The following is a 19,894-nucleotide window of genomic DNA, read 5'->3' on the forward strand; positions in this document are numbered from 1 at the left end:
CATCATGTTGGTTGTGCTTACTGCATCTCTTGCATTATTTTGATACTTTAATTGTCTTGTCATTTATGTGCTCATCTAGCGTCTAAACCCCAGCTTACACCACTGCAAAATCTTACACCTCTCCTCTTCAGATACTGATGTTGAACAAAAGAAACCAAAAGCAGATAATGCTAACAGCTGGTTTATATAAATTGTCCATATTGGTATTGATTTTAAAGGTATCCCAATGGATCATGTAATCTCAAGTAATAGGCATAATAAGTATAATAGAAAAGGTCAGTATGGTGTTGTTTGTCTTTGTATGTCAGATCAGTTCCATAAGAAATAAAAAAATGCTGGCAGGAGCTTTAAGTTAAGGATTAAGGTATTATTTATATAACCATAACTATTGCCTCTTATATAGTTCTTAAAAAAATAAGAAAAAAATCAAACCCAAGCAACAATTTGCGAAATTATTATTATTTTTTTTTTTTTAAATCCTGCCATTAGAAATGATTGTTTTTCCCTCTTTTAATAGAAGCAATGTGGCATGTCCAATGTTTTACCTCATTGTATGAATATTTCTGACTATTTTGATGTCACTATCAGTGCTGGATTATGAATTCACAGTGTGGGATTTTTCAAGGGTTACAAGACGTTTCATCAAGAACATATCTGAAGTGAAAAGGAAACCCTTAAAAAAAATGAATGTGCCTCTACTCAGTATGATGTACACTGGAAATCATTTGAAGGTTCAGAGATTTAAAATAATAAGCTTTGGCTGAACGAGCTATACTGACTAAACAAACCAAACTAGACAAACAATAATACTTGTTATCAGAGAAGTTTTCAGTTCACAGGCAGGAGACTTTTAACCAAGCACACAAATGATGGACAACAAATCAACTGTTCCGTGCAGGAATTATTAAACGTTTTTTTACTTCAAAGGAAAACATTTTATTTATTCCTTTATATTATTTTTATCAATCTCTATGGAGTGCCAGAGAGGCAATCGCATAGTGCGCGTTGGGATCGTTGCAGCAAGTTTCAAGAGGGGCTCTGGCACTCTCTCTGGACAAGAATAGACCAGAGCTCTATTCTATGCAAATGAGTCCAGGGACGCACGTTTATCCAATCAGGTGCATTCATTGATGCCAAGTCACCTATTGTGTAATCTACAGCGAAAAACTTGAGTGGCTATCAAGAGTGGGTGGAAAGGTCCGGGAGAGAATCGGAACAAGCCCACCATGCAGTGGGTATACGCCAATAAAGCGCCGACTTGAGTGGTCCAGCGCGACCCCTAGTGTCCTCGCAGTGTAGCCCTAACGTTACAAAAGTGTCCACTAGAGTAAAAATCATGCAACAGGCTGATGCACTAACATGTTAAATATTTGTGATTTATGTAGATTGGACCCCCCCACAGGAAAATTTGGCAAGATTTGGCAAGATTACAACCTTTAAAAAAAAAAAAAATCTGGATTTTGTTCAGGATTGTCGGAAGGGAGGAAAAAGGCCCAAATCAGGCTGGATTTTCTTGTTGTTTGTACCCCGGTTAAGTTGTTACTTGATGATGCATTAAAACATCACCTACAGTACATGGTACTTCTAGAATGGCAGGATTTTCAAGATACCTACATGGCATTTCTGACCTTCAATCAGCAGCCATGATTTTAAAGAAGTTTATGCTAAACATACTACAGCTGGAAAGTGGAGGGCAGTGTATGGGGATGGCTTGCTGACGTTCTGTGAAGTGGCTCATGTTAAACCAGTCCATAGAAACCTATGCATTTAAAGAGAAAACAGCTTTAAAAATTGCTGTTCACTGTGCATGAAAGGGTTCAAATGAATATTAACAACAATCAGTTGTAATTAAGAACCTTTCAGCTGACCTTATATTTGTACAGCTGGCTGTTACATGGACATTAGAAAGCTATCAATAAGTTCTTTTCTGCTCACTTACACTTTTGAATGGCCAACATTCATTATTGACAACAATCATATTTACAGTATAGCAGATAGCACAGCAATGCATTATGCATTAGCCATGGCTCGTTTGAAAGGCTAAATTTAAGCTGACTGATTTCTATTTTGTTGGTAATCACATATCTTCCCATATACCAGAGTCCAAAATACTGTCCATTGCAAATAATGGGACATAACAAGTGTTCACACAATCCTAGCATAGTTAATCTTATCAAATGCATTGTAGTACATCCAGAGATGTATTTCATAAAGTCAACGAAAGATTTTATTCTATTTAATGATGTTTACTGATTCAGCGTCTGAAGGAAAGACGTGAAAGAACAAAAAAAAAAAATAAGGAAATTTTCTCACATCCTCCACATTAAAAAGTACTTTTGCAAGACTGAACAAAAACGGAGCAGACTTGAAGTTGAACATTATGCACTCTATGAAAATACAATGCTGACTCTTGGATCTCTTGAGTCTCTTTGGTAATGAGTAATTCATGCTTATAAAGTGATGATTAATTGAAATGTCTCTGACCACAGGAACAAGAATTCTCATTAAAAACTCCTGTTCTCAATAAGATATTATTGAGTTATATCAAACAGAAAGTCATTATTGTGTGTCGGTGACCTATCGGTTGAATTTTCCATGTAAAAATAAAATTGAACAAAGAAAATGAGACAAAACATTTTAATTGTATGGTACTATGTTGACAGCTATGATTTATCACTGTGTCAATGGCCTTTACAAGACCTGCCATTTTCAAAATGGCTTTAAGGATGGCTTTAACTAAAATTTGAAGAAAAATATGCATAAAACACCAGCTGTAAGCTGTCAGCTGCAGAGAAGAGGTGTTTAATGAGGAAAAGCAGAACCCCCCTGTAGCTCAGCTTCAGACCGCACTATAGAGGACATCTTGGGGGGTCGGAAGAGGGATTTGGGTTTGAACATAGACTAGGTCCATTAAAGGAAAAGGTGCTCAGTAATATAATTATATGAGCCAAGAGATTATAGGACTTTACCACCAATGAGAGATTTTTCTAAAGCCTTTCTGGTGTCTCAACTGTCCTTGGAGTCTGTCTGAGTTTTACTCATTGGGTGCTTTGTCTTAATCAGTGACTCATACTGACTGCAGATGAAATGCAAACATTCCTGCAGGTCAAAGAGAGCAGTTGATTGTGTTCATCAGAACTCAAATACCTGTTTTTTTACCAAGAAGATAATAGGTCTAATTAAAATAAATCAAAGTAAATTTAAACATTTCATATAAATATGAAACCACAGAACAGAACATCTCTATATGGCTACACTACAAGAACTACCTCTATATTTATGTTATCTTCTGATGTCTTAAACCTTCAGAAGCCATAACTGTTGTCATGGAGACCTGTGTATTTGTGCACTTCTCGCACTGTCTGAGGCGCAAGTACTTTTGTAGTTTTTGCTCTCTCACCATCGTTAGCTTCCATTTGTCAGCTGTCCTCAAAAAATAACCTGACGCAATATTCACAGCAGCAGGGACAACAATAGCTCAAAATCTTGGAGACAAGCTGATGGATCGAAGTCTGCAATAATCCACATATGTACAATGTATCTATGCCACTATACAGGAAACTTGCCATGCCAGCAGGCAAGAAAACCTCTAAAAACAAATTGAAACAAGTCCAGGACCACTACATCCAAGCACAGAGGAAAATGGTGAAGAACCAGAGGTGGGACATTGCCTATAGTATGTTTTGTTCACCGGACTGAGCTGATCGAAGATTGGTGTTAATATTATGTTAGTTCTTAATTTAAAATAGTAACCTCCTCGAGTGTGTCCATGTAGTTGCATACTGACTGAGCTCTCTCTTGTGCCCTTTAGAGGTATTCTCCAGTACCACATGTTCTTGAACACCGCTTATTGGCTGTTTGATGTTATTTCTAGTTGAAAATATGCAAGTGTGACATCCACAGGGGAGAACACGCTTCACACTGTGAAGGGCAACAAAGGTAAAAGTTCATCATCCTGAAGGCCTGAGGAAAGAAGCTTTCCCCGAGCCGCTCTATGTCCGACATGTAGAGACAAAGGTTTGAAGAAAAAGGAATATCATTGCTGGGGTTGTTGGAATTGTTCCAGATCCCTGGTGTGCTGATACAGCACCTTATAGTGTAGACGTTCTGAAAAATGGGGGGGGTGCAGACCAGGTGGTCCAGCACTCTCTGTAGGGCATACCACCCTGAATACCACATTTCTCACTGTCTTAGCTGTCAAAAACATTGCCTTGCATTTCACCCCAAAGTGTGTGTGGGTTTGATCATGTTAGAGTCCCACTGAAGAAACCTCATCATTACCTTTACGGTGAGTTCTGTTACTAAAAAGGTGGAGTGGAGGCGAGCCTCTAACCTCCTGGCAAACAGCTACTACGCACCCGCCTGTTAGGCAATTTAGCATTGGCTTCATTTCTCGACACTGAAGTCTGCTGCTTTAATAAACTTTCCCTACACCACTGTTTACACCAACATCTGAAATGACTTTCAACCTGTTGTAGAATGGTCTTGATTGAAAACTGATGTCCTTATATCACCTTGAATAGCTAAACATGGTATCAGACAGAAGTCAGATTCGGTATGAGGCACTAAGTTGTTGGCTAGCCAGTTGAAAGGAGAGACTTCGCTGTGGAGAATCCTAAGCATGCATGTGCAGGACGTAAGAGCAAAGAAAAGGGACACAATCAATTGGAACCATTGCTGCTTTAAATAACTGCAGACGAGGAGCTTATTAACACAACAGAAGGGGCCATCGATGTCAGCTTGAGAGCAAAGCAGTTGAGGTATGGATTATCAAGGTCAACCGTCAGAATTGTCTGCTTTCAGATGATCCAAATCCAAGGACACTGGACACCGAATGCTTGGAGAGATTTTCTTACATATGGTATTTCAAGAATGAGTGGAAAATACTTGTTAAAAAATAGCTCTGAAACTCATACAATATAAATGACTGATGAGTAGCCTGGAAAATCTGCAGAAGTATGATCCTAACTTCCAAGACAATTGTTCCAAGAGGGAATGCTAAAAGAGCCAGTTGTTTTGGAAACACAGAGCAACAGACATCCCTCTCTAGGCAAAGCTCTGCATACTCAATTTCTCTCCTGATCACTTTGCACCAGACCACAACAGCACCCTGGCCTTGATTAATATGTACCTGCTCCAGGCTAGGGCTGAGTGATTGCAATGAGGTGGGAAAGTATGGACGGACGGACTTATACCAGCAATATACGGAAATTCATTATAGGAAATCGTCCGGCTTTGCTCTGGAGAAATTAACATATGTGGTCTGAGGGGAAATCAATAAGTCATGGTTATGGACTTCTTGCGAAGTGATCAGTGCTAGATTAAACAAGAACAGAGAAAAAAGAACCACCTTGTATTGGTTTAGGTTATTGACTTTTTCACAACTTATAAATACATTTGCTAAAGATATTCTCAAGCTGAATATGCCATGTTCAAGGTGAGGCAGAACGATGTTAATTAATATCAATGTTTGAAAAAATAATGAACAGAACAGTTAATTAGCGTAGGTGTCCTGCAGGCTTGGAGGACAGCTGTGGTAGAAAAGCAAAGGAAAACGTGGCTGAATCTGCTGAGGCTAACATGTCTGAGAGATGAGCAGAGTTCAGAAGTTCGAGTGTGAAGAGAGAAAGTGAGTGAGAGAAAGAGAGAGAGAATAGGGGCTTGTTCTTCTGTTATAATGGAAGAAAGGTGGAGAAGGGAGTGAAGTGGGAAAAAAAAAGGAGTGAGATGATACACCCCTGTCAAGAGGGATCTTTTAATATCCTGTTGTGTGGGAGACAACACTTTTGTATACTTGTAGTTTCCGTGTATTCAGAAATGTCAGATGTGATTATTGCTGAAGCTTTGCCTGGTGAAACCTTATTCTAAATTGGTCAATGTTCATTCATCCTCCATACTTGTCAGGGAGATTTCTGCCCTTTCATGTTTAGTGGGGCTACATGTTGCCTAGAAACACAATCATCAGGACTTCTAAGGCCTGAGATCTAGAAGTTTTATCTAATTAATTTTTTAAAGCAAGGCAAGATGAAAGAAAAGTTACACAACCAAAAAAATAAAAAAAATAAATCAATTTTGATTTCATGAAATAGCAGTGTGGACAGTGATAGTGGGATTGGTGCTAGTAGAACATACCTTTCTGGGTAAAATCCATTCATGTAATTTAAGAAGGATAAAAACAAAAATAGTTCTTTGCTGTGTTGATTTATGTTTTCCAGGTTCTAGACTTGTGAAGATAATTTATTGTGCACCACATGATACATACAGGGAGAGAGACTTTAGGGGGGAGGGTCGCTCTGCTGCTCCTAATGTGACCATCCATTACCTGCATAAATCACAATCATCATAAATCATAATGTTAAAGCACAGATGAACACCCATGCTCATGAACTTACATCAATATTGCACACACGCTGAGAGGTTTCATCAGGGAAATATTCAGTTTGCTCCAAGCTGCAACTCACTGGATCAGATTTCTGCAGGAAGTCGTTCCAGCTCTACCTTTAGACCACAGTTTGCATCTTTTGCTTTATATACACACATACTAAGTCACCCTCTGTTTAACTTCAAATAATGTTCTTCTAGAGAGACTTAGTCCCGGTGGCCCAGTCACATGCAGGTCAATGTATCCTCGCCTAGATTAAAATACACTTCTTGTTGTTTGGGACAGGGCTAACATAGAGAATAAACAGGCTCGAGCTCAGTTAAGCATATTTCCTTTCTCTCAGATGCTGTAGTTACCATACTCTATTTCACAACCATAAAACAGAATTTAAAGGAGATATGAATGAGATATGAGATATTTCTTTCCTTTCCTACAAGTGAACATTCGAAAATAGACATTGCATCACATTGAAAGCTTTGAAACCAATAAAATTCACAAGTAAACAAACACACCATATTTATCTACTGTGCACTTTAGATCAATCCCAACTCAAATAAAAGAGGGGCACATTTGCTATCATCCTTTGTACATAATTTTTTATTTTATGGTTTTTAGATGTTATCTTATCAAAGTTGACATGCAATATAGTCATGCACACTAAAGTTTGCCATGGAGTCCCACAAGGTTCAGTGCTTGGACCAATTATTTTTACATTATATATGCTTCCTCTGGGAAATATTATGAGGAAACACTCCATACAGTTTCATTGCTATGCAGACGTGCCTTAAGGACGTTAGGACCTGGATGACCAGAATTTTTTTGCTACTTAACTCAGACAAGACTGAAGTTATTGTGCTAGGCCCGAAGAACCTCAGAGAGACTTTTTCTAGTGATTTGACTGTCCTTAGTGACATCAGCCTGGCATCTAGCACCACTGTAAGGAATCTAGGAGTTCTATTTGATCAAGATATGTCCTTTAGCTCTCACATCAGGCAAATTTCAAGAACAGCCTATTTTCACCTTCGTAGTATATCCAAGATCAGGAATATCCTGTCGCAAAATGATGCAGAAAAACTAGTTCATGCATTTGTTACCTCCAGATTGGATTATTGTAACTCTCTTTTGTCTGGGTGCTCTGGTAAGTCTCTAAAGACTCTTCAACTAGTCCAGAACGCTGCAGCTCGTGTACTGACCAGAACTAGGAAGAGGGACCACATTACTCCTGTGTTGGCTTCTCTGCACTGGCTCCCTATACAGTCTAGAATAGAATTCAAGATCCTTCTTCTCACTTACAAAGCTCTAAATGGCCAGGCACCATCTTATCTTAAGGAGCTACTAGTGCCGTACTGTCCCTCGAGAACATTACGGTCCCAGAATGCAGGCCTGCTAGTGGTACCTACAGTCTCTAAGTGTACTATGGGGGGTAAAGCCTTCAGTTATCGGGCTCCTCTCCTCTGGAACCGCCTTCCAGGCAGACACAGTCTGTATTTTTAAGAATAGACTTAAAACCTTCCTTTTTGATAAATCTTATAGTTAGGGCTGGTGCTGGTGTAGACCAGCTCTTAGTTATGCTGCTATAGGCTTAGACTACCAGGGGAACTGGCACCCTGAGCTCCTCTCTCTCTCTCTCTGTGCATATACAGTACATCATATTACTGCATGTATCTATCTATAAATCTCAGTCACTAACCACCTACTTTCCTGGGAGCTCTTGAGCTCTCTTAGGCTCCTCAAGATCGTCCAAAGATTTCTGCCTTTTGATAAGGCAGTTTTTTCTTACCACTGTAACTTTTGCTGCTTTGCTAAAGTGCTCACGATGGATAGGCCGGATCTTTGTAACATAGCAATAAGTAAGGTCTTTTACCTGCTTTTTGTAACATAACAATGAGTAAGGTCTTTTTACCTGCTCTTTTGTAATGTTAACAGACAATGAGTAAGGTATTTTACCTGCTTCTTGTAAAGTGTCTCGAGATAACACTTGTTATGAGTTGATGCTATACAAATAAAAATTGATTGATTGATTGATTGATAGTCAGCAGCAAGAATTTTGTTTAAAAAAAAAAAAAGAAAGAAAAAGAAGCATCCTGAAGGAATACACACTCTTGCCAGAAACTTCTGCTCCCTGGAGAACTCCCTCCAACCAGCTGCCATCCATTTCACATTTTAGATGGATAAAATAAAATGGATTTTTTCTTAATTGAGTCAGGCTTTCAACAATATATATATATAAACAGGGTGTTTAAAAAACAAAAACCCTTCGTTAAATTTGAATAAGGTGATAAACACATTATTGCATTTTAACAGTATGGATCTATGTTTCTTTGTTCAGCATGCTTGGAAGGAGTAAAAGAAAAGAAATATCACAAAAGCTAGATTTCCACTGCAGGGACTTTCCCCAAGGAATAAACTTCTCTTTATCATTCCATTGTTAGGACCAGAAACTAAGTTCTGGGGACCCTTTTCAACTCCCCAAAAGGTCACTCTAGGGAGGTAATGCTCTGAAAGTAAACTTTGGGGGTGGGCCTTGTAGCACTACATATTTCATTTTTTTTAAGCTTTAATTTGGGCTTTTTATGCCTTTATTAGAGAGATAGGACAGTGGATAGAGTCAGAAATCAGGGAGAGAGAGAGGGAGAAGACATTCTGGAAAGGAGCCTACTGTCGGATTTGAACCCTGGCTGCCCACTTGGAGAACTATAGCCTCCATACAGTATATGGGGCGTGCACTCTAACCACTACACCAACTGTGCGCCCAGCACTACACATTTCTGACTGGTCAAGTAATCATAGCATTGAGAAGACTTCTTGACATGTCAGCAGATTCATTTTCCCAGTCATGAGGTATGCCTCAATTCAGGTACATACCTTCGAAGGAACCTGACTTTGAAGCCTGCGTAGACCGCTAAGGATAAACTGAAATGGGACCGTCTATAGAGGATTTCCTGTTTGTGTCAGCAGCTGTTCCCGCTCTTTACCCTACATTTCTGAGCACAGCCTGTGTCCCCAAGCAACCTCGAAAGCTGCACTAGAACTACCTAACATATGCAATGTCAAGTGATTTAACCTATTGTTTTAAGGATAATTAATATTTTCAAGTCCCCCTTTCCCCCCCAACATTTGTATCACTACATTATAAGGGTTAAACCAATTATTTGTATTCAAAAGTGTAAACGTTGGACGCCATCCTATTTGAATGGACGCTCAATGTATCTTGGGTCTTGAAAGATAAAATCAGATGCAGTAGTACTCATTTTTTGGCCCCATTAGAAGGAGCCCTTAAAATTGCATAGCCTTCAAAGCTATGATGAATCAGTCTTCATATGCACCCTTGGAAGGATGCAGCCCTTGAATTGAGACACAGTGTTTGTGTGTCTTTGACTAAAATGGACACCAAGGCAACAATGGGCTAGAGGAACATTTGACTCACTGGACAATGTTACCAAATACAGGAGTTTCTGCATTATCTCTTTCTGTCAAACCTGTCTGTACAGATTTGATTTCATCATACATGAACAAAACTGGTGTGTCATGTAACTCAGTGGTTCCCAAAGTGGGGGTCGCAAGACATTGAGAGGGGGTCGTGACATTCCTTTCAAAATCATATAAAAATGAAAATCACTGAAAATTGAATATTTTACCCATTATTGTGAAAATATCTACAAAACAAAGTAGTTCAAGAGATGAATTATGTTCTGCTTCTAGCATTTCTTACAATAAATTACTTAAATAAAATTTGCCTATTAGTCTGCCAGCGTTGAATGTTTTAACCACCTCCATGGACAGTTTGGGTCCCCAGTCTCTAGCAACTTATTTTGGGAACTCACGGGTCAAAAAGTGTGGGAACCCGTGATCTAACTAACTCAGGAAATATAATTGTCACATTGATTCTCTCAGATCAGGTATACCCTGTACAAATGCAGAACCCCTTGAGCCAGAGTTTCTATTAAATCGCCTTCAATAAAGCAGGTATTTTTTTAGGGCTACCTGTGGTTGACAAGTCCCTTCTACAGCAATGAGATAACAATGTAGATGCAACCCCTCTTTTAAAGGTGGTCTCTTTCCGCTCTTAAATCCAAAGTAGGCGATGCAAGTACGCATAACTCAAGACTGAAAAGAAGGAAGTCCATGAACAAATGGGTGACCTCACAGTCAACGTCATCGGCCTGCAGATAGTCTTTGGTATCAAGGCAACACAGTAAAAAATGTCACAATTTCAACTGCTACATGCCAAACAAACTGGATGCAAAGAATAAGGCACATTTTTAGATGCAAAGAATAAGGCACATTCTTAGAGCACATTGAGTTTCTGGCTGCTGTCATTGCAAAGCTTGCATTTTCAATCCAAGTCATAAAATATGACTGCAGGCAAAATGTTGTACTAGCGGTGTCAAGATTTATATAATCATACATTTGTGCTCTCAGCACCAATATTAATCTTGATACATATATATTTTTTTATATATTTCAAAACAGATGTGGGTGCATTCAAGCAGAACAAGTATTTAGTATGTATGCCGGTTTCTACCTTTTGAACTATCATGGGGGTGAGATATTCTTCCAAAATGTTGGTGGAAAAGAGCCAAAGCTTTGATTTAAAATAACGACAATTAAGTAAAAGACTTTCCCCTTGATAAATATACTGCAACGTTAATGTGTTTGTTTTTTAAAGTAAGGCATGACTGCTTTGACCTTTCTGAAAAGACAACGAGGAGCCAATAATGACTGTCTGTCAGACCATTAGCAACAAGTCCATTCATTTGCCTTTTATTACCACTAGACACTGCCTTATCAAAGAGAGGATCCCAATTAGTCCAAACTAACTTCCACAGATGCTTCTAAATAATCTTGCTCTCAGTGCCCTATGAAATGTAATGCTCTTTTGAACAGACAAAAAATATATCAATACTGCAGAGATATTATTATATTATTACAAGATATTTATTATTAAGCTTTGATTAATCAGAGGATTGAGTGTGTGTTGGTGTTTCAGAGAGAAGGAGGCAAAGTAAATCTATGTTCTGGAGATCAAGGGCTTACACATTGCTCCCAGCAAAGTGTAACCATGTATAATACTTGTACTTATCTTGCTACATACTTACTGCTTTAATTTGCCATGCTTTGTCTGAACCATACATGAGGATTAGACCTGTTCCACGTCTGCTATGATCTCCTTTGATGAAGTGTGTGAATCTAACGCAAATAATTAAACATAAGCACATACATCAACACACAAAAAAGAAACTGGGTTCTTCTAAAGACCTTGTTATATTTTCCCCAAGTTGTTGCACAGAGTTTTCCAATTATCTCAATAATTTTACTATTCACAAAAGAATTGGAACAATCAGCGGCGTTCATATAGTCTGCCTCCGTTTTCATGGTCTTAAGGGAGAGAAGGGAACATGCAACTTCACACGAGTGTACAGACAGCTGTGTGGGGAGCTAGACTGGGGTAATTGGAGCCTTGAGTAGAGTAAGAGTCTTGTGATCCCTCTGAGAATGGCAGGCATATGCCTGTGTTACTTCCCGCTGTCCTTTTCTGAGAGCAAGCTAATTGCATCATGTTTGTATCCTGCTAGTTAGTCTTCTAATTACAAACAATGAAAGGTGTTAAAAGTAGGCAGATGAAAGCGGGGACTGCTCTGGACATGGAACCTGTGTTCTTAAAAAGACCTGACCTTAGTCTCAGAAGTGGTCAGGTTTTAATTTGGAAAGTGTATATAGCAGGGGGACAGCATGCATAATGCTGGACCTTTTAATTATGGTTATTGGCGTTGTTGTTTTGTTGTTATGCAAATATTTCAAAGCATTCAGGACACATGCTTATACAGCCACATGTTTAGGCCCTTTGTCTATAGCTTGGATTGATGCTAAACAACTAGCTGGATTTTATTTTGCTCAACTGCAAAGGAAATAGATTTAAATCATTATTTCTGCGATTTGACTTCAACACAAACCCTTCAAAAACTTGGCTTCCATCAGTAAGTGGACAGTGATCAAAGGAATTTGTGAAGTTCAAAGCTTAGAGTGTTGTATGGGTGTTTTTCCAAGTGGCAACCTCTGCTGTTGAAAAATGGAGCCAATACGGGGGTGCAACTGCAACCCCTCCGGTGTCAACTTGTGAAAAAGGCCCATTACAATAGCAATACTAAACATGTTTACTGTCTGGTTCATAAAATGGTTTTGCTCTGAATAGCTCATGTCTTTATTGGAACACACTGTACTGAGGTGATTTTTTATAACTCATCCATTTAATGGTAATTAGATAACGAGTTATGCATAATTATTGGCGCGGCTGAACTGACTGAAAATGTGGTTGCATTGTAGCTGTATGCCAGGAGGCCTATGGCCAGCCTCATCTCCACCTCCTTGCCGGTTTATTTACTTTATTCATCAGTTTATTTGTCAGGGACAATACATGTTACCATCTAATTAAAGTGCAAAGGACTTCTAGCCATGGCTTATTTGCCATCCTTGTTCCCGTTTAGGGCTTTGGGTTTCTAGGTTGACACTTCACTCCCAATATGGCGACAGCCATTGTAGGGCTTCAAAAACTGTTTCAGTTTTTATTACATTAGTGTTTTCACAAAGTTTTCTAATGGGTTATTCTGTTGCCACTGACTGGTGAACCTTTGTGGTCAGGTTGTGGTAGTCCAAGGAGAGGTTCCCCTTTAGAACACTTTACCAAATTAAATACTGTCAGAATCACATATAACATTTTCAGATTTCAAGAACTCTCATTGCAAACACTAGTCCAAAAGAGAAGCATTTTGTAGACATCAATTCAAACAAGCATTTAAATCTATAGAGTCTGTAGCAATAATTAAGCATCTTGAATCATTCAAGTTTTCCATGTGTCCTCTACTTCTAAGGGCAGACACCAGACACAAGCAAGTCCCTCCCAAGCCAGAAGTTCATGTCCACACTTGGAAGCTATGTATGTCAAACAGTAGAACAACGGCATTTTATGTCATGTCCCATGACAGTGTGTTAGGGGAATGAATAGGGTGACTGCTACATACGCCAAGTCAACTTTGCATATCAAAGAGGAAAATGTCAAGTCTGAAACCACCAGGATCACCACCGGCTTTTAATGTCTTCTCCAAACAAGAAGCTCATGCCGGGGGAAGAAACCCCTTGAGGGGTTCTCATGTGTTGATTGATATAGGATGGAAGGAGATCCACAAAGGACCACGATGCAAACAAAATCTCTCAATCTTTCCAAAAATATTAAAATCATATTCTTATTTGTAGGCTGGCAATTGACTTGTCTCTGAACATTACATTAGCCCTGTCTACAGGGAACTTGGTTTGTGAGGGCTGAATGATATCGGTTCTGAGCTAGAAGAGATTCCTTGTGGCCCACTGACATTAGTTCTCTGACATCTTGAATGGTTTTAACCAAGGGCAACCCTTGTACAACACACTAATATCCTGCATTTGTGGGAAGGAAGGACCCCTGACCAAAACGATTGCCAAGTTTATCCTGGGCCCTTGCCAGTAACTCCTAACTCCCACTTTGTCTAAAACTAAGAAAGTATCTTTGTCCTAGCCTCAGAGTTGATCTCCACACACTTTGATTGTATTATCATGGAAGTAGCAGACTTCTGCCACAAGAAGGTGAAGAGGAAGAAAACTGCTTTATTCAGGTCCATAAAGACTGTTGTTCTTGAGGACTATAAGACCTATCCAGGAGTCCTAAGTTTGTTAGTCGTTTCTGCCCATTAATTTCGTGGTGACAGATGACTAAACCTTCTAATGTCGGTACAGCTGCAAATCTTCCTTGTCAATGTCAATGAAGCAGGAATTCAGTGCTGACTGCCAGCAGCGGAAGTGATAAGAATTGGTCAAATCTGGGATCATCATGCCCTTTAATTCAAAGTGATGTGGAAAGCAAGTCTTCAACTTAAGCCTGAGAGCCATCAAACATCTAATGGCTGTTTACAATGCCAGTGCTTAAAGAGGTGTGAGTGGCAGAGAGAATTTCAATCTAATTGGACCCTAACTTGAATGAAATGATTCTCAAGGACCCTTATGAGTTTTTGCATATAACAGCTCAGATGTCTTTCTCCATGAAGCAAACAATTGAGCCATATGGAAATAACCCAGTCAAATCATTATGACAGCAACAAAAGCGTAGCAAAACAAGAAACAAAACAATTAGGTAAAATGACTTGTTATGGTTTTGTTCTTGTCACGAAAATTGTGGGCTTTTACAAACAAATAAAGCATAATGAGCCCTACAACAGCTGGCTCAGTGACTCCCATCTTATAAGCACTGCACCCCTGCCGTCACACAACAAGATGTGTGAACACCACTTGAATTCAGATGTAGGAGGTGTGACTGCAATTTCAAATTACTGACATGTCAATGCCTTTGACCGCACACAGCATCAAATCAAATTCTACAAAGTACAAATAAACATTTTGAGCCAATGGCTGATTAAAAAAACAATTTGTAGTACGCTTAATGTCTGATGACTTGCAAGAGATCAAATGCTGAACGAGACCATGCAGACTGACACAGTTTTCAAAGAGCAGTGCAATGAAAGTCACTGAACAGACAGGGTTTAGCGAGTTTTCAACAAATAACTTTGCACGTTGGCAAGGACACTCTCAAAAAAGAAAAAATGTGTGAGAAGATGCTTGGGGATTTTTTCAATTCAAAGCCTTGCAATATCCACTGAAGGATATGTTTGTTGTGGGTTGGACTCAGGATGTTGACTCAGAAGGCAAACAAAGAGTAATGTGTTTAATCATAGTTGTAAAATCTTTTGATAGTGTGGAGTTATTACAGTAACTCAGTTTTAGTGGTTTGTGGATTTTTCCAATTGTTTGTGTTTTTTTTAGTATAAGTATTTTGCTGACAGGTGCTGTGGTTCAGAGGTTTAGCAGTTCTCCTTATAATGGGTAAACTCGCGGTTAGATCCCCGGCACCTGCAGTCCACATGTTGAAGTGTCCATGGACAAGACACTGAACCCCAGCTACCATATGCATATCGATTAGTGTAGTGATTCCCAAATTTGAAAGTCCATACCCTAGGACGATCCAAGAGTTATGACCAGATCTAAATAATATCTGCAGTTTTTTTAATCCTTTTTAAGGTTTGCCAGTTGAGCTGATGATGAATGTTCACTAAACATCACTAGCTTCTAAAATAATATGAGGAGTCATGTTGCACCCTTGGCTTTCACTGTATAACTAAAGAAAATTAAGAAGGAACAAAATGTGAGATCTGCATAACAATATTAGTTTCTGACAGTATGAAGCTGAACAGTTAAGATGCCACTTCCGGTACACAAAAAAAGGCCCACTGATTTCCCCTAAAAGAAACTTCTCAACTATCGTGTAAATCAGTTGCATTAATTAAGTATACATTTTGTGCTTCTTTAGCCTTCACTATTGAGACAGGACAGTTAATAGAACCTGAAATATGAGGGAGAGAGAGGGTGGGGAATGACACCCGGCTATAGCAGCCATCAATGTATGAATTTGTGAGTGAAGTTGTCAATGTAACAAGTATGGTAAAAGAGCTGTGAGAAGTGCTAAGACAGGCTGTCTATAAGTGAACTCCATTTACTCAAACTACATTTGAAAACCTCCAAATGCTAACTAATTTAATATCAAATTTAAGATGAAGTTGTGATTTTAAAAACGCAGGCAGAAACAGATGTTGGTTTTGGATTTAGTCCAATAATGTTCAGTTAGCTGAATCTTCTCTGCAGTAACATTCTTAAATTATACCGGGCTCAACAGTGTTTCAGTCTTATGTACAACATCATTTGTAATTAACTTCTTAAATTTTCAATTTTTTTCATGATTCAACAAAGCATGCTCCATTACCAGTCCCGGTTGGGCAAAACATGTCAATACCATTGATCATTCTGTGTGATGACAAAACTCAAGTGGGTAGAAAATCTAGAATTGTTTAATCCATCCCATCTTTATGCACAAAGGATGATGTGCTTGTGTCTTAGATTGTGTGCCTGCATGTTAAGAGCGCTGTATGCCTGAGTGTTTGCGTCAGAGTTCACATTGACGTGCATGTGTGCACAGCACAGCCTGAGCTTTTTTTTCTGTGAGCTGTTTCTGTTTTTGTGCTCCGTTGAAATTGTCTAAGGCATGACAATTTGTGCAGCTGTCTTCACATCACTCACATCCACCTGAGAGGTAGATAAGGAGTTGAGTGAAGTCTTATCAGCCTGTTTGATAACATTTATATAAAAGTTCCCGCTCTGGGCATACGCGTCTGAGCCCTGTGTTACAGAGATCTTCCTCACACTGACAACAATCTTAGCTTGAGCAGCAGAAAGTTGAGCTGGGATAAATTTGAGCAGATCCTGAAAGCGTCGGGAAATTGCTTAGCCTGGCAAAACTCTCTGCATTTGTATTATTAAGGCGATGTGGAATTACCTGTAGCCAAGCTGCAAATAAGCTGTCTTAAAAGGTTAAGTCATAAAGCACAGGGTTTCAGAGAGCCAATGCTCAGGGGCGAACTCGGATATGTGGGTTGAGTGTGCCTCGGCCTCTTTTCGAGCGAAGATCAATGCAAAGCTTGTGCCTCTTAAATGAGAGTAAAATGTCAAAATCTCTTACTAATTTGCAACAACATCTCAACAAGCTCTGGTTGACCCTGTGGGAAAACACTGACATTTAAAGGTCCTTCATTCACTCGCCATGATTTCTAATTTCCTCTTTCTACAGAAAAGAAAAATTCAATGTGAAAGAACTGAGCCTGTTTATTTCTACCAAATGTATTTAAACTTAGTAGCCAGGTAAAAGCCTGCATTACAATTTGAATGAAGTGACCATTTATGCAGATGACCAGGTACTGTATTCTATTGGAAATTGTTGTTTACACCCTTTGCAACCTTTCAGAGTGCTTAATTAAAACATGACAGGTAATTTGGCCACTTATCCAACCTGCAGTGTGTCAATACGGCTACTGTGTAAATAAAGAAAAAGCTGTTAGTGCTCCAGCCATTGTTCAGCCGCCAATCAATACTCGACTGAAGAGTAACTGGAATATCTATTTGAACAAATAATGTGGCATTAAGGGACCAAGTGTCTCAAAATGTAAAGGTTCTAGTGGATATAATTTGTAGTAATTCAGCTTTAATTGAAATGTTCAATATGAAGGCTTGTAAGAGCCCTCTGTCTTTGGCTTTAGTTTAATCTCAGTGAGACATTAGGGAAGTCAATCCACCTCGACTTCCTAAGCCATCTAAGTACGTGGGATTTCATCATCTGCTTAATTGCCTACCCTAATTTGCTTTGCTGGCACTGTCACAGCCCCATTGTACCGTTATCAAATCACTGGGCACTGTAATTAACTTTACATTGTAACCACCACCTCTGTAAGTGGCACAGACCAGGAGCTGTTAAATGCTTCTAACTTTATCGTCTTTTCTCTCTCTCTCTCTTTTTTTTTTCTTCTTCTTTCCAGCAGAATGAGTACACGTGTCCACGCCCCTTACCTGGTGCCTGGCTGGGAGATATGCCTACCATCCATTAACCCCCAAAAAAGGGAACTGCTTTCGGATTGGGGATCCAACAAACCAACACTGAAACAGAGACGCAGGAGAAAAACGGATCCAGCCATCATAATTCACATTCAAGGATGCATTTCAAACGTTGCTAACAAGGGGAACCACTTGCCGAGACAAAGAGGAGATAATACTGTCTTTTCATTTTTCTTAAGATTTTATAAAAGTCTTGTTTTTGGCCTGTGGTCTTTGGTCATCAGCTTTGCTGCGTTCCATCCCGCTTCATCAGCACACAGACTCTGACACACATGGTTGTGGAAATGCAGTAAACAGCCGAGGCTTTGGGAGAAGACTCATGAGCACTAATGGATGGTTTTAACCAAAATGGAAGCGCATTGTATAGACTGTAATTGCTTATTGTCTCCATGAGGACAACTTGGCATTGTTTTGAACACAGGGAAAAGACTACACTAATTCAAGAGGCTTTAAAAAAAGTGTAAACTGAGCAATGAATCATTGATGAAAAAGCACTGACGGTAGGGGTTTTTGACTGCTCTGCTAACACAGCTGTGTTTAATTTAAAGTGGGTTTCCACATTTGATTAATACAAGGCATCATGTTCTCATCTTTTAATGCTTTTTTTTTTTTTTTTAAGAAAGACTAATCAAAGGGGTAAGATGGTGTAAATGTGCCTCAGTGGAGCAGAACATTTATGAAAGGAGTCACTGAGCTATCCTGTGTACCTGTCAGTAATGAGGAATCTGCTTCATCAAGTCAGCAACTGGAAGATTGTTTGAAGCCTGTGAGAAGTAGCCAGTGGAAAACAAACTATCCCCCCAGCCAATGACTCTTTGTGAAGATTTTTTTGTTTTTGTTTGGTTGTGTTTTTTTTTCATCTTCTTCTTTTTCTCTAAGTTGCTTCTAGTTGCAACCAAACCTTGGATGTCAACTTTGTAATTTGAAGTTTGAGAGCGCAACCAGAAGCAAATAAAGGGGAAAAAAGAAAAAGCTCCTTCTAAAGGGTTAAAATGTAATTTTCTGAGATTATAATGTTGTTAATGTTGTACTTTATTAATATGTGTTCCTGCCATTTTCAACACCAAATACCAAAGAGCCAAATTGAGCTTTTTCAGGCCTTTGGCTCTCCCAAACTTGGATTGTTACAGATCCAGGATTTGCTCTAGTAAAAAGGAAATCCACAAAAATATATAACGAAGCCTCAATTCCCCCTCACATCCAGCAGTGCTCTCCTACCGAATTGGCTTTTTTCTTCTTCTTCCATGTGTGTAATGTGTACGTCTTTGTGAACAAACAGTGATGCAAGGACAGTCTTTGTCGGGAAGATCCTGTCTGTAAGATGACTTTGAGCACTGCTTTCATTCAACGACTCATGTTGGAAAAACATGCTACACTCCCCTTAAAAATAGTCCACCTGTCTCTCCCCCCTTGAAGAGACTGCTGTTGTTGCCGTGCGCGTTTCCCCAAGTGTGCTTGTGTTTCACCCGTTCTGAGTTCTTTATATTTCAGATGCATCCGAGTTGTGCATTGTTTGTTTCGACCTTCTTTCTACACAGGAAATGGTAATTTTCTATTGTACATTTCTGCTCTCCCCCCCTTGAATTTGTTGATATTTAGTAAGCAGCTGTATTCTTTGTTCACTTTCAACAGTATGTTTTATAATGAAAATAACTTTATTGGTGAGCAATATGAATTGGTCAAATTAAAATATTCATCAATCACTTTTTTTTGTGTTCCAGATCAATGTGATATTTCCGACTGTGGGTCATTTCCCAGTGTGAGCGTGTGCTTTTTCTTTTAATAAGCTCCTAGCACCATGCTCCCAAGTCTGCATTCACGCCTGTTGGAGTGTGTCGTATTCCCCACAGAGCCGCGCGACGAGGCTGTCACATCAACATTAGCCTCATTAATTTAGAGAGCAGAACATTGATCTCTGTTCCACCGTTCCACCGTGGCGCTCAATGTGGGCCCCACTAGACCTCTAATTACGCTTCCTGTGTAATGTGTCGC

General features: G+C 39.2%; 1 protein-coding gene across 4 annotated transcripts in view; it reads left to right on the top strand.

Moving 5' to 3' along the window:
• lrrtm4l1 (leucine rich repeat transmembrane neuronal 4 like 1) overlaps positions 1 to 19,607 on the top strand; it is a 64,076-nt gene extending 44,469 nt beyond the window's left edge. For 2 of the 4 annotated variants that reach the window (XR_009676284.1, XM_061061087.1), the window contains exon 3: positions 17,827 to 19,607. Coding sequence is in view for 2 of the 4 variants with exons in the window: in XM_061061087.1 (XP_060917070.1) it covers positions 17,827 to 17,895 (69 nt within the window). In the remaining 2 variants the exon portion in view is untranslated. The remainder of the gene's footprint in view (positions 1 to 17,826) is intronic. The other 2 variants (XR_009676285.1, XM_061061088.1) reach the window with 1 other exon arrangement.
• The last annotated feature ends 287 nt before the right edge of the window (positions 19,608 to 19,894 follow it).

The sequence above is a fragment of the Labrus mixtus genome, chromosome 17 (assembly GCF_963584025.1).
Source record: "Labrus mixtus chromosome 17, fLabMix1.1, whole genome shotgun sequence".
Lineage (NCBI taxonomy): Eukaryota > Metazoa > Chordata > Actinopteri > Labriformes > Labridae > Labrus > Labrus mixtus.